Raw genomic sequence first — 11,791 nt, 5'->3', positions numbered from 1 at the left:
CAATTTATTTGCTCTTTCACTGCTTCTGATTCACCTGAATCATGTATTGATTGCTTGCTTCATGCGTATTGTTTGTTGAACACTGAGAGTGATTAAGAATCTCTTGTATCTACAAAAAATGAGATTCTCATATCCCAGCTAAGAATTTTGTTTAGTGGAAGGTTTTTTGAATGTTTCCGTTTTAAAACCTTTTGGTTCCTAGAATGTTTGATGTTTTCTGTGTGCTTGCTAAGTGCTTTTTAATTACAGCAACATTAACACCAAAGTTTCATTGATATTTCCATAATGTAAAATTTGTCCAACTGGGAACATTGTGTGAGTAACATTATGAGAACATTGTGAATCAAAACTTTTATTACATTATGTTTCCTGTAGGATGCCTGTAGCTTCATAGAACTTGTCATATCTCATAACATTAAAACCACTGACAGGTGAAGTGGACAACATTGATTATCTTATTGCAATGGCACCTGTCAAATGGTGGGATATATTAGTCAGCAAGTGAAAAGTTGATGTATTGGAAGCAGGAAAAATGGGCAAGTGAAGGGATCTGAAAAATTTTGACAAGGACCAAATTTTGATGGCTAGACCACTGGGTCAGAGCATTTCCAAAACTACAGCTCTTGTGGGGTGTTCCCAGTATACAGTGGTTAATACCTGCTGTTACGTTCTCAATCGTATTTCTGTTTGTACTATGTGCCATTCGTGTGTTTATGTCTGTGGTGGGATGGGTGTCTTTTGTCTCCTCCTCCTCATTTAGGCACACACTAATAGTCACCATTTGTAAATAGTAATCGTGTTAGTTGGAAGTCGGTGCCATTTATGTTCATTTATTTTCTCTTAGTTTTTGGGTTAGCTGGGGATTGAGGCAAGGAAGTGTATTTTTGTTTTCTTTTTTTTTTTTTTTTTAGCTTAATTAACACCTTTTTGTATAGTTAGAGGGAAACTTTGATTATTATTTTGGCCTGGTTGGCTTAAGTTTAAACCACTGAAAAAAAGAGGAATAAACACAAAGTAAACGCAATCCTGGTCTTTCCAACCTGTATGCTTCATGGTATGTTGCGGCCTGACCTAGACCGGGTCGTAACACTACCAAAAGTGGTCTAAGGAAGGACAACTGGTGAACTGGTGACATGGTCATGGGCACCCAAGGCTCACTGTTGTGCGTGGGGAGTGAAGGCTAGCCTGTCTAGTCCGATCCCACAGAAGAGCTACTGCAGCAAAAATTGCTGAAAAAGTTAATGCTGGCCATGACAGAAAGGTGTCAGAACACACAGTGCATTGCAGCTTGCTACGTATGGGGCTTTGTAGCCACTATTGGAAGAGGGCAAACCGGCAGAGGCAGTGTGATGCTCTGGGCAAAGTTCTGCTGGGAAATCTTGGGTCCTGGCATTCTTGTGGATGTTACTTTGACACGTACCACCTACATAAACATTGCTGCAAACAAAGTACACCACTTCATGGCAGTGGTATTCCTTAATGACTGTGGCCTCTTTAACACTACAAAAATGGTTCATGAATGGTCTGAGGAACATGACAAAAAGTTCAAGGTGTTGATTTGGCCTCCAAATTCCCCAGATCCCAATCTGATTGAGCATCTGTGGGATGTGCTGGTCAAACAAGTCTGATCCATGGAGGACCCAGCTCACAACTTGCAGGACTTAAAGGATCTGCTGCTAGCATCTTGTTGCCAGATACCATAGCACACCATCAGAGGTCTTGTGGAGTTCATGCCTTGACGGGCAACACAAGTGGGACCTACAAAATCTTAGGCAGGCAGTTTGAATGCTATGGCTGATTGTATGTATGTGAATGTTCTGCCAATATTCTCTCATTGCTGTGACACTACTAATCACAAATGAAAGACACATTAAGTTCTGTAGATTAATCACTAAAGATACTTTTTTTGTAAATGAAATTCCAAAATATATGCAATTGCTCATAGTCAGCCACTGTTATAACTAAATTTTTTGTTTTACCCTACAGGGTGAATCTTCTCTGGAGCCAAGTGTGGAGGGTGATCGAACTGAAAATATTTACTGTAATGTTGGCTGCAATGCACAGCACTAGAATGCAAAATGTCACACTTTAAGATCATGGCAGTATGATCATATCATTTGGTGAAACACATCCTTATTACACATTATGCTTTATATACAGCTTTTATGAATGTTAGTATCATAGAATGTGACTGCATGCATTAGCTTGTTTTACCTGAAACTCAAAGGGATGAATCAAGTTGTGTTGGGGGGGATTGAGGCTGGAAGTTCATTCCACCACTGAGGGACGGTCAGTTTGCTGTTTCTGGAAAGGGACCTCATGCTTTTCTGAGTAGGCACTACCAGGTGTAAGTCTTTAACTGATCGCAGATTGCATGTAGGAACATAAACTTCAAGGAAATTGTTGAGGTAGGGGGTGCTGTTCCAGATAAGGTCTTCTAAGTAGTAGCTTAGTGGTTAGGATGTTGGACCACTGTGAGTTCAAATCCAAGCACTGCCAAGCTGCCACTGTTGGGCCCTTGAGCAAGGCCCTTAACCCTCAACTGCTCAGTTGTATAAGTAGGATAAATGTAAGTCACTCTGGATAAGGGTGTCTACCAAATGCTATAAATGTCTAAATGCTACAGCTAGTTCAGACCACAGAGGGCAGAGTCCTTATCAGGAAATGAAAGTTAAAGCGTATTTATCTTGCACTATTTATATTACATTCAAATGTAATATTATTTCTATATATCAAACAAGCTTTCTTTTTGCATATCTCAGGTTCTGCTTTTGATTTCCTCTCTCTGCGTTGCAAAATGTCATGTTCTAAAAAAACATTTAGGTACAGACCAGTATTTTGCAACATATTACTCTGCAACAGAAACTCACATAAGATGAAAAATGGAAAATGCTTTGTGTTGTTCTGTGTGAAATTACTTTTCTCTCTGCAAACGCCCTCTGTGTAATGGTTTTGACTGAAGAAAGAGGTCATATCGCTGGATAAACAAGGCATTCGGAAAGAGTTGTATTTAATGCTTTTATGTTGTATGTCGACCAGTTCATAGAAAAAACCCTGAAAAGTATTTAAACAAATGTCTCAAGTGAAGATTTTTAATATAAAATGAGCATGCTGAAGATGAAAAATATCTGTTGTCTAAACAGATTTTATTATTATTTTTTTTAATGTAAAGCAAATTTAATAAAAGTTTCTTGTTTCACTATAATTCAGATAGTCATTATTTGAACAGAATTATTTCTGTTTAAATAAGTATATATGTTTTAGAATTGTGCAATGTTTTCTTAATAATCCTATTTTGGTCATTAAGTACATTTAACCATTTAAGTGCATTTAAGTGCAATTAACCATCAGATTAATGTGACAGTATGGATAAATTTCATGCAAACACAGAATAATCCCCTTGAAATATAATAATGTACATTAATACTTTAATACAAAGCAAAATAAATATATGCAGTATTTAATCTCAGACTACAGTGACAATGATTGTTTTCTGTTGTATTTTTAAGATTTGCAGTCTTTGAAAAAATACTCTATGATTGCTGTAGTATACTATACTGCATTGTAAATGTATTGTTATTATAATAAAATTTCACAATATTTTTTGACAGGTTAGATGAATATATTTTACTCTTATGGAATTTAAAATATCACACCTTCGAACAAGTTTCTCTGGCATTCACACATTAGCATATGTTGCTTCATATTCATTAGCAGATTCGTAGGGGTACTCCTCTTCATATGACTCTTTAAACTGAAAGGGTTGAGTAAAGGTTAGGATTATATTATGTACATTACATTGTATACATTTGTTCTATGTGAATATAGTATTATTTGATATGGTTTATGCTAAGCTTTATGCTTATTCACCATCAAAAATGTCAAAAATTGATTTATGTTTTATATACTTATTTATTTTAAATAATTTATGGAGGTAAGACTGCAAGAAAGGGAAAAGATGCAGTGAACCTACTGACAGGTTGCCATACACTTGCTGACTTCCATCATAGCTTGGGCTCACATCTTTGCATTTCCTGCAAATTGAATGACTTTTATGACTAAACTACATTCATATGAAGTTGATATGTTCAGTAAAATACTTCTGTTTATACTACTACAGTACAGCTATTTTAGTGTACATCACTAAGTATGATTCAGATTGACATGTATACAGGCATATCTACTGTGTAAAAACAGGAACACAAATACCTTTCTGGTACAGAGTCGCTGGTCACTTTCATTTCCGTCTTTGGCTGTGGTGTTGTGAGAGGTTCAGTCCTCCTGCTTTGAAAAAAAAAAGTGTGTGCATATATGCACACACACACACACACACACACACACACACACACATACACACACACATATATGTTGGGGGAAATAAGTATTGGACGTATCAACAATTTTTTCAGTAAATATATTTCTAATGAGACTATTCACATGGATTTTCACCAGAAATCAGTATTAACTCAAGAAATCCGGATATATAAAGAATTCACAACATTAAAGTCCATAAATAAAGTTATGTGTAATAAAGTGGAATGACACAGGAGAAAAAATATTGAACACAATAAATAAAAACAGGTGTCCAAGGCAAGGTAAGGCAAGGAACCTGTAAAATCTGAAATCTGTAAGTAATTATACCTCCTATCTGTGCAAATTAATATCAGCTGGGTTAGTAAATTGATGGTCTATAAAAAGGCTTTTCGTTATCAAGGTGTCACACAAGAAACATCTCATGATGGGTAAAAGCAAAGAGCTCTCATTTATGGACTTTAATGTTTGGATTTCTTTTTATGTGTGGATTTCTTGAATTAATACTGATGTCTGGTGAAAATTGCGTGAATAGCCTCATTGGAAATATATTTACTGAAAAAAATGTTGACGCGTCCAATACTTATTTCCCCCACTGTATATTGATATTTACACAATATGTTTGAATACAGTTACTTGAAAACGATCATATGTTCTTACCAGCATTTTATTATCCACACTGAGAGGCCTATGACTGTCACAACAAATGCAACGACAGCAACTGAAATGTACAGGAGCTTGCCTGATAAGACATGACATCAAAATAACAGTATCAGGTTATATGCTTGTAAAGGTTAATGCTTGAAATTTTATTTTAACCCTCATGTTCAGTTATTAGAAATCCAACTGAGCCAGGTCTTCCATTTCTGTATATTATATTTTATAGTGGTATAATTTTAAAATTGAATTTAAACTGGCCAATATATCAATCATATTTTTAAAGAATATCACGGTGGTTTACTACATGGCATTGCTTTTCTACATTACCCACAATGCCAGCTACTTGAAGTAAAATGGGTCATTTTAACCTGAACATCAGAGTTAAATATCATACACTGTACATTCATGTTGTTGAAAACTGTGTTATATATTATGTTTCTCACTGTTGTGTGTCTCATGGCTGTGTGGTACTTGTAATGCCATGGTGTAGTTCCCCTGAGTGTTAGTGGCTTGGCAGTGCACAGTGTCAAAGAAACCTAGCGCCTCCTGTAGGGTCACCATAGTCAGAGTGCCGTGTTTCTCTTCTTGAGTTCTGTGCAGCTCTGATGATGGATCTGCACCCCACAACTTGATTTCACTGGCAGGATAGGAGTCTACTACACACAGACATGTTACTCCTGAGATGTCCAAAGTACATGAGGAGCCAACTTTAATCTCAGGAGGATCTGAGGGGAAACAGTGGCAAAAATATCTACATTTAGATCACTTGTAAGGTACAAGATGAACTATATACAGGATTATCCACCGTAATAGTACATACAGTTAGTCCATTGGTTAAAATACAATGCCTATTAAGTAGTCCCTCCAGGATATTGCAATTTTGCGATCAAAGAAACGCCGCAATATTCATAGGAGCTTGCTATTTCTCAAAATTAGCACAGATTTTCCACAGTTTTGGGCCAAAACGTGTCATATGATGTCATCACAATGCGCATTCAGTCAAAGCCCCTTCGATTCATATGCGTCGAACATGAGTACAGCTAAAAGGTCTCATTTACCACGCAAAACAATTTAGTGTAATTGCAATTTAGCCAATTCAGCAAAAGCAGTACTTTTCAGAAAAAATCTCCCCCCAAAAACTCAACAAATCTCATCGCAAATTTTGTAAACAGAAAAATCAAGCATTTTTGGCCGCAACAATCACATAAATTCCTTAAAATCCTGTATGGAATGATTAAGTGTGTTTATATAAATCAGCATGCATTCCCTCTGTAAGTTTACTTACACAATACGATGAGTTGTGTTGGACTGGAGTTGGCTTGTCCCTCTGTGTTAATGGCTGTGCAGTAGATGGTTCCTATGTGTCTGGACACATTCTTCAGTGTGAAAGTGTGTCCTTCTGACAGCAAGGTCCCAGCCTCAGTAAACCAGTGGTATGTGTGGGGAGCAGGATTACTGTCACTGGAGCAGGTCATGTTCAAGGCACTGCCCTCGACCACCGAAACCTCTGAAATCACTGCAACATTTTCTGGAGCATCTATCACAAACACACACCTGTTATTGTGTTTTTGAGGAGATTCAGTTACAAGCAGATGTTTCATCTTTACAAAGCACATTTAACAAAGTACTTGGAAATAATTCCAGAATTTGTATTACCAACAGGTAATCCAGTTAGAAAACGATGGAGACCCAGAGGATCACCTTTCCATGTCGATCAATGAATGCCCAAGTAAAAGTGCAGAAAGCCATTTTAAGACTTCTTGGATTCAAGAGTTTGCATGGCTCAGCTATGATCATTGCTCACAGAAAATATTTAGTGACTTTCGTGCAAAATAGGCAGGGAAATAGCGGGAAAAACGGATTTCAATACCAGAACGAACCATTTCAGAAAAGAGACTGTGAGAAAACTGGGCAATAGTCAAAAGCATAAGAAAAGCTCGTGACTATGTAACAGCAGGGTGCTCTACTAAAAAAAGCATTGTCTCGTGCATGTGAACTAGGCTACATGACGAGACCAAATGGAAGAAGCTAAAATAAAATTCAACACCGCCTATATGATTGCATGCAAAGAGCTGCCTTTCACCAAATTTACCTCTCAGATATTACTAAAGAAAAATTCACAGGACGTGTGTAAGACGTATGACAACGACACATCATGTGCTTTTAGCAGAATGCATCTAGTTGAGATATTGCTTGTCCTTGACTTGATCAGGATCAGCACAGAGGAACAGTTTGATGCTGAACCATGTGTCAAACGCTGGCTTTCTGCAAAAAAAGAGGAGGCCAAACTACACTCAATGGCCAAGAGATGCTGACATAATTATGGTCAGTGACACTGGCTCAGATTCTGTGTAAAGAACAATTCTTTGTGACCGTATATAGTTCTCAAGTTGAAAAAGACATTCACTTCCCACTTTAAGGGAACATGGATGAAAATGCTGATGCTGTAAAAGCAGGCCAGACGTAGACACATGACAGGATGACTGAAAGTAAGTGGTTAAAAAATGTAATTCTTATGTGGAACTTAAAAAAAATATTTGGTGCCTGTTTGTTTTCTCATAGGAGCCAATGTCTCCTTAATAGATTTTTTTTTTTTGTCCGGAGCCCTGCTTTTGAGATAACACAATATAGACAGCTGCAGGATTATAGTTCTGGTTCTCTCTTGCCAAGTGTGACTCACATGAGCAACAAATTTTTTTATTTTATTCAAACAAATCCAAACATTGAACATGATTTTAAGCTCTAAAATAAGCTCTAAATAAAAGTACTTTAGATCATATTGCTTTTCTCTGCCCTATTGGATCTTCTCCATTTCTTCCTCTACTTTTCCTCTTGCCAATAGGTGGCGCTATGACTATAACCAAATATTGGCATCTAGATGTCTTCAGGCTGGGGCGTTTATCAAACCTGTGAAGTTTGGAGCAGATTGGACATTGTATGTTTGAGTTATAACAACTTCCTGTTTCATGGCAAAATATCGAAATTAACGCATTGTCCATAAATAACCCACTAAATAACCCATAGACTCACTAGTGGTTTCATGAAGCATTACAGGGCTCTAGCGTTTCTTCCTGCATGTTCATACAACTTGTAATATTGCTAGTTGCACCAAAGTTGTGTTGCTCTTATATGCCATTGATTTCTGTCTGTAAGATTAAGATATAAGTTTTGAGCTTGAATATGCTTGTATATGGTCAGATAGACACTACTCGAAACAACCTGCCAAAACTGAACCCATTCTTAAGAAATCCCTAAATTCCAGTCATTAATTCAAGTCAAGGGAGATCTATAAAGAACTAAGTGGTAGAATTATGTTCTGACTTGTAACCGAACAATATGTTGGAGATTAGTTCTCCTATGACTTACTACCAAATGATAAGCATCTAAGCTGGTGAAATGACAAGAATGTATTTCTCTCCAGATGAAAGCCCATAAGTGCATTTATCACTTATGCAGATGTTCTCTCATCTGCCAACATGCTTTATGAAAATAACTTTAACTTTATGTGTAAAATGTATGTTCTAGAAAAAAAAAATCACTTACATTTTACTTCAAGTGTTTTCATGCTGTCAAATTTCTTGTCTCCTGTAAATACAGCTGTGCATCTGAGAGTTTTCTTGTGGTCTATTTTGGAGGGTGTAAAGCTCAGAGAAGATGTAATCTTCCACTGGCCATTGGACTGCTGGAGTGATTGGCTGCTAAGTGCTCCTTTGTGGCTCCAGGTAAGGTTGGGTGGGTCAGAGGGACAAGAGTGAAGCACTGAACAGGTGGTGGTCACCTTTTTCCCTGCACTCATTCCCTCTGGGATGGATAGTGTAGGAAATCCAGAATCTGCTGTTGAAGTAAAAACAAAACAAAACAAACAAACAAAGAAACAAAAATGAAACAAATACCATGAAAAAATGATCAGAATCCCATATATAGATATTTGGAGCACTTGGAAAAAAAATATTCAGTGCATTGGACTATGGTTTGACAGAAAATTGTGATTTCATGATTTTCTATCTATACTAACTCCTCTAGTAACTCATTTGAAGGAACATCATTTTTTACGTAAATACAAAGTATTATAACTACAGAACATATGAACACACATGCCATACCCGTATCGTTAAAACCGTATAAATTTCTAATCACGCTGCATGAATCATTTGTATGGTTAAATTAGTCTTTTACTGTGCCTGCAGCCACAGTTATATCACTGCCATAGGCAGGACATTTATATATACAGTACCATTTGAAATGAAAACTGAACCAATTGAAATGAAACTTATGCCACAACTTCTGCAAATGTCTGCTTAAAAATTAAATAAATCATTAATGCAAAGTGTCCCATTTGTTCCAAGTGTCCCAAAGACACAATCATACATACATTATGATGAATAAATGTAGATTTTTTTTGTGGTAATATATTAATATTTCACACGTTAGTTTGAATGCACATATTAAAGTTATTTTAACTTATTGTTGTTTGATGTTCAAGGTAGGTTTACTCACTCATAAATGCAGTAAGTCTACATGAGCAAAGATGAGAGCTAATAACTGATTTTACTTGATGCTGACCAATTAAATAAATAATTTATAATGCAAAATGTAATTAATTGCACAAGGGAGCCAATAGAATTTTGGGTCCTGTGGCAGGTTAAAAAATGTGCCTACATCTCTGTATAATAATGTATAATAAGCTGTCACAAGGTTGCGATGGACTTTTAACAGTAAACATGGTGAGCACATCACACATGACACTGTTGCCAAACTTATTAACAAATTCAAAAAGACTGGAAGTGTTGCGGACCAACCGAGAGGTAGACGTCCACAAACATCCACTGACGAAGGCACAACTGACGTGGTGGTGGCAAATATAGTCCCCTAAATATGGAGACTTTTGGGACACCCTGTATAATTTTGTAAATGTTTTCTAAGGTCTGTTTGTGCACCCTGTCTCCTCAGGGCCCATAGAATTATTCCTGATTTCCCCATGTATTGCCCTCCTGCATATAAATCTTAATAAGCCAACTTCTTTATGTGTTAAAACTTGTATAATTAACAGACTGGAACTAAGTAAAATTGTTAACAAACAACACTCACCTTTTATTGTAATAGACACTTTATTGTGAACAAATGTGTACTTGTTGAAATCTTCAATCTCAATCCGGAACATGAATGGGCCGACATCACTACGACGCAAAGGGTTGATTTTCAGAGAGCAGTTTCGGTGGCTTAAGTCACCCCAGAGGCTCGTACGCTGCTGAAAGGCACTGCTGATTTTGGACGTTACTGGATAGTAGACTTTCTCATAGGAATCCGTGTACCAGATTCCAGTAAAGTGTGAAGCCTTCCTGTCTACACCAGGGTACCTAAACAGGCAGGGAATCACCATACATGAGCCCTCGAGGCCGACCACAGATTGAGGAACCTCTATATTCCATGACTCGCTCCGAGCTGGAGACACTGCAGTGGCAAAATATGAGTAAAGGTCAGTTTTCCAGTGTTACTATGTGTGGTTAAATTGTTTTTAGACCCAGACTGTGACAAAGACAGAGAGTAATCATCAGGTGACTTTGGCCTCATGTTTTTTTTTATCACCATAACTCTCTTCTGAAATATTTTGGAATATAAAAGTATGGCTTTGCATAGGTGCAAAAATGGTCTTGATAGGATGCATCACAAGCAGGTTTTTGGACCAAAATTAGTTTTAAAATATCACTGCAGATCTTTCGCACTGGTCGTCCCACCCTAGCAGAGGTGCCTTCAATTACGGCAATGAAAATACACAACACAGAGAGGAAAAAAAATATGCTTGGGCAGGCACAACAATAGCACCCCACGGCTTTTGTTATAAAATTATTAAAATATTTGTAAGCCTGTAAAGTTTTGGGGAAAGCAACAGCATGAAATTATAAGTTAATATTATTAATAAAGTAAATTTAAAACCTTCTCATTTTCCTGGATAGATTAATATGAATGTACAAATTAAACAAAATAAATATTTCTTGTTTTCCTACTCTTTCTTATTTCTTATTCTTATTTCCTAAAATTACATTTTTGTAACTGTAAATGCATAAGCAAATAGAAAAACTTACTGATTATTAAATGCACTGATTTAAATGCCTATAATATATATATATATATATATATATATATATATATATATATATATATATATATATATATATATACACACACACACACACTCACACACACACACACACACACACACACACACACACATATATATATATATATATATATATATATATATATATATATATATATATATATAAATTATATATAAACATATATATATATATATTAATGTTTCAGATGTGCCACCAAGTTCATGCAATAAATTAACATAAAAATATTCTTATATATATGTGATATTCTAGTTTCCCCAAAAAATACATATAGAGTTTGCTCTACCCACCTTTGAGCCAGAGAACATAGATGCAGAATAACCAGCAACTAAATGGCATCTTCTTCTCTTAGTTATGAAAAGATGAAAACCTGAAAAGATTATTCTATAATTTATTATTATTTAGCATTTTAGATAAACAGCACTTCATCTGTAATGTGTTTCAAGTATATAGAAGAGAGTATACATACATTTTATTTATATAAATAGAGTAGAAATGCATGTTTCAAAAATAGTTTTTGAAATGCAAAACTGGTTACTTACCTCTCCACAGCAAATGGCACTGTCCTGGATCAAAAGTTAACTGTCTTTGAGTACGCATCATTAGTTCCTTTTTTTCATAGTCTCGGTTTTAGTCACCACCACTTCCTACTTTTCTGACCCAATAAAAAGATGTCAGTTCTG

The 11,791-nt window shown here is 36.1% G+C and overlaps 1 protein-coding gene across 4 annotated transcripts; it reads right to left on the bottom strand.

The window, feature by feature from the left end:
- Nucleotides 1–3,411: 3,411 nt before the first annotated feature.
- LOC108277879 (sialoadhesin) lies at nucleotides 3,412–11,725 on the bottom strand. Of its 4 annotated transcripts, none has more exons than XM_017490901.3 (10): nucleotides 11,651–11,725; nucleotides 11,399–11,478; nucleotides 10,060–10,422; nucleotides 8,515–8,805; nucleotides 6,257–6,508; nucleotides 5,415–5,696; nucleotides 4,972–5,053; nucleotides 4,210–4,284; nucleotides 3,974–4,034; nucleotides 3,412–3,754 (listed from the first exon to the last, which is right to left on the bottom strand). In XM_017490901.3, the coding sequence occupies exons 2-10, from the start codon at nucleotides 11,445–11,447 to the stop codon at nucleotides 3,680–3,682; spliced, it is 1,530 nt and encodes a 509-aa protein (XP_017346390.2). In that variant the 5' UTR covers nucleotides 11,448–11,478; nucleotides 11,651–11,725; the 3' UTR covers nucleotides 3,412–3,679. The 4 variants fall into 4 exon arrangements, with proteins under 4 accessions (XP_017346390.2, XP_017346385.2, XP_053543171.1 ...); XM_017490896.3 differs by having other exon boundaries at nucleotides 3,978–4,034; XM_053687196.1 differs by having other exon boundaries at nucleotides 3,978–4,034; nucleotides 4,210–4,281.
- Between the last annotated feature and the right edge of the window lie 66 nt (nucleotides 11,726–11,791).

This window comes from Ictalurus punctatus, chromosome 17 (assembly GCF_001660625.3).
Source record: "Ictalurus punctatus breed USDA103 chromosome 17, Coco_2.0, whole genome shotgun sequence".
NCBI classification, from domain to species: Eukaryota; Metazoa; Chordata; class Actinopteri; order Siluriformes; family Ictaluridae; genus Ictalurus; species Ictalurus punctatus.
The sequence above is the reverse complement of the archived record's forward strand: the minus strand, read 5'-3'. Positions and strand labels throughout refer to the sequence as shown.

Coding starts and splice junctions, on each gene's coding strand:
- LOC108277879 (XM_017490896.3), bottom strand. CDS start 11,447: ATGCCATTTAGTTGCTGGTTATTCTGCATCTATGTTCTCTGGCTCAAA. Junction 8,806..10,059: donor AGTGTCTATTACAATAAAAG/GTGAGTGTTGTT, acceptor TTACTTCAACAG/CAGATTCTGGATTTCCTACA. Junction 6,509..8,514: donor GAAAACACTTGAAGTAAAAT/GTAAGTGATTTT, acceptor TGTTTGTGATAG/ATGCTCCAGAAAATGTTGCA.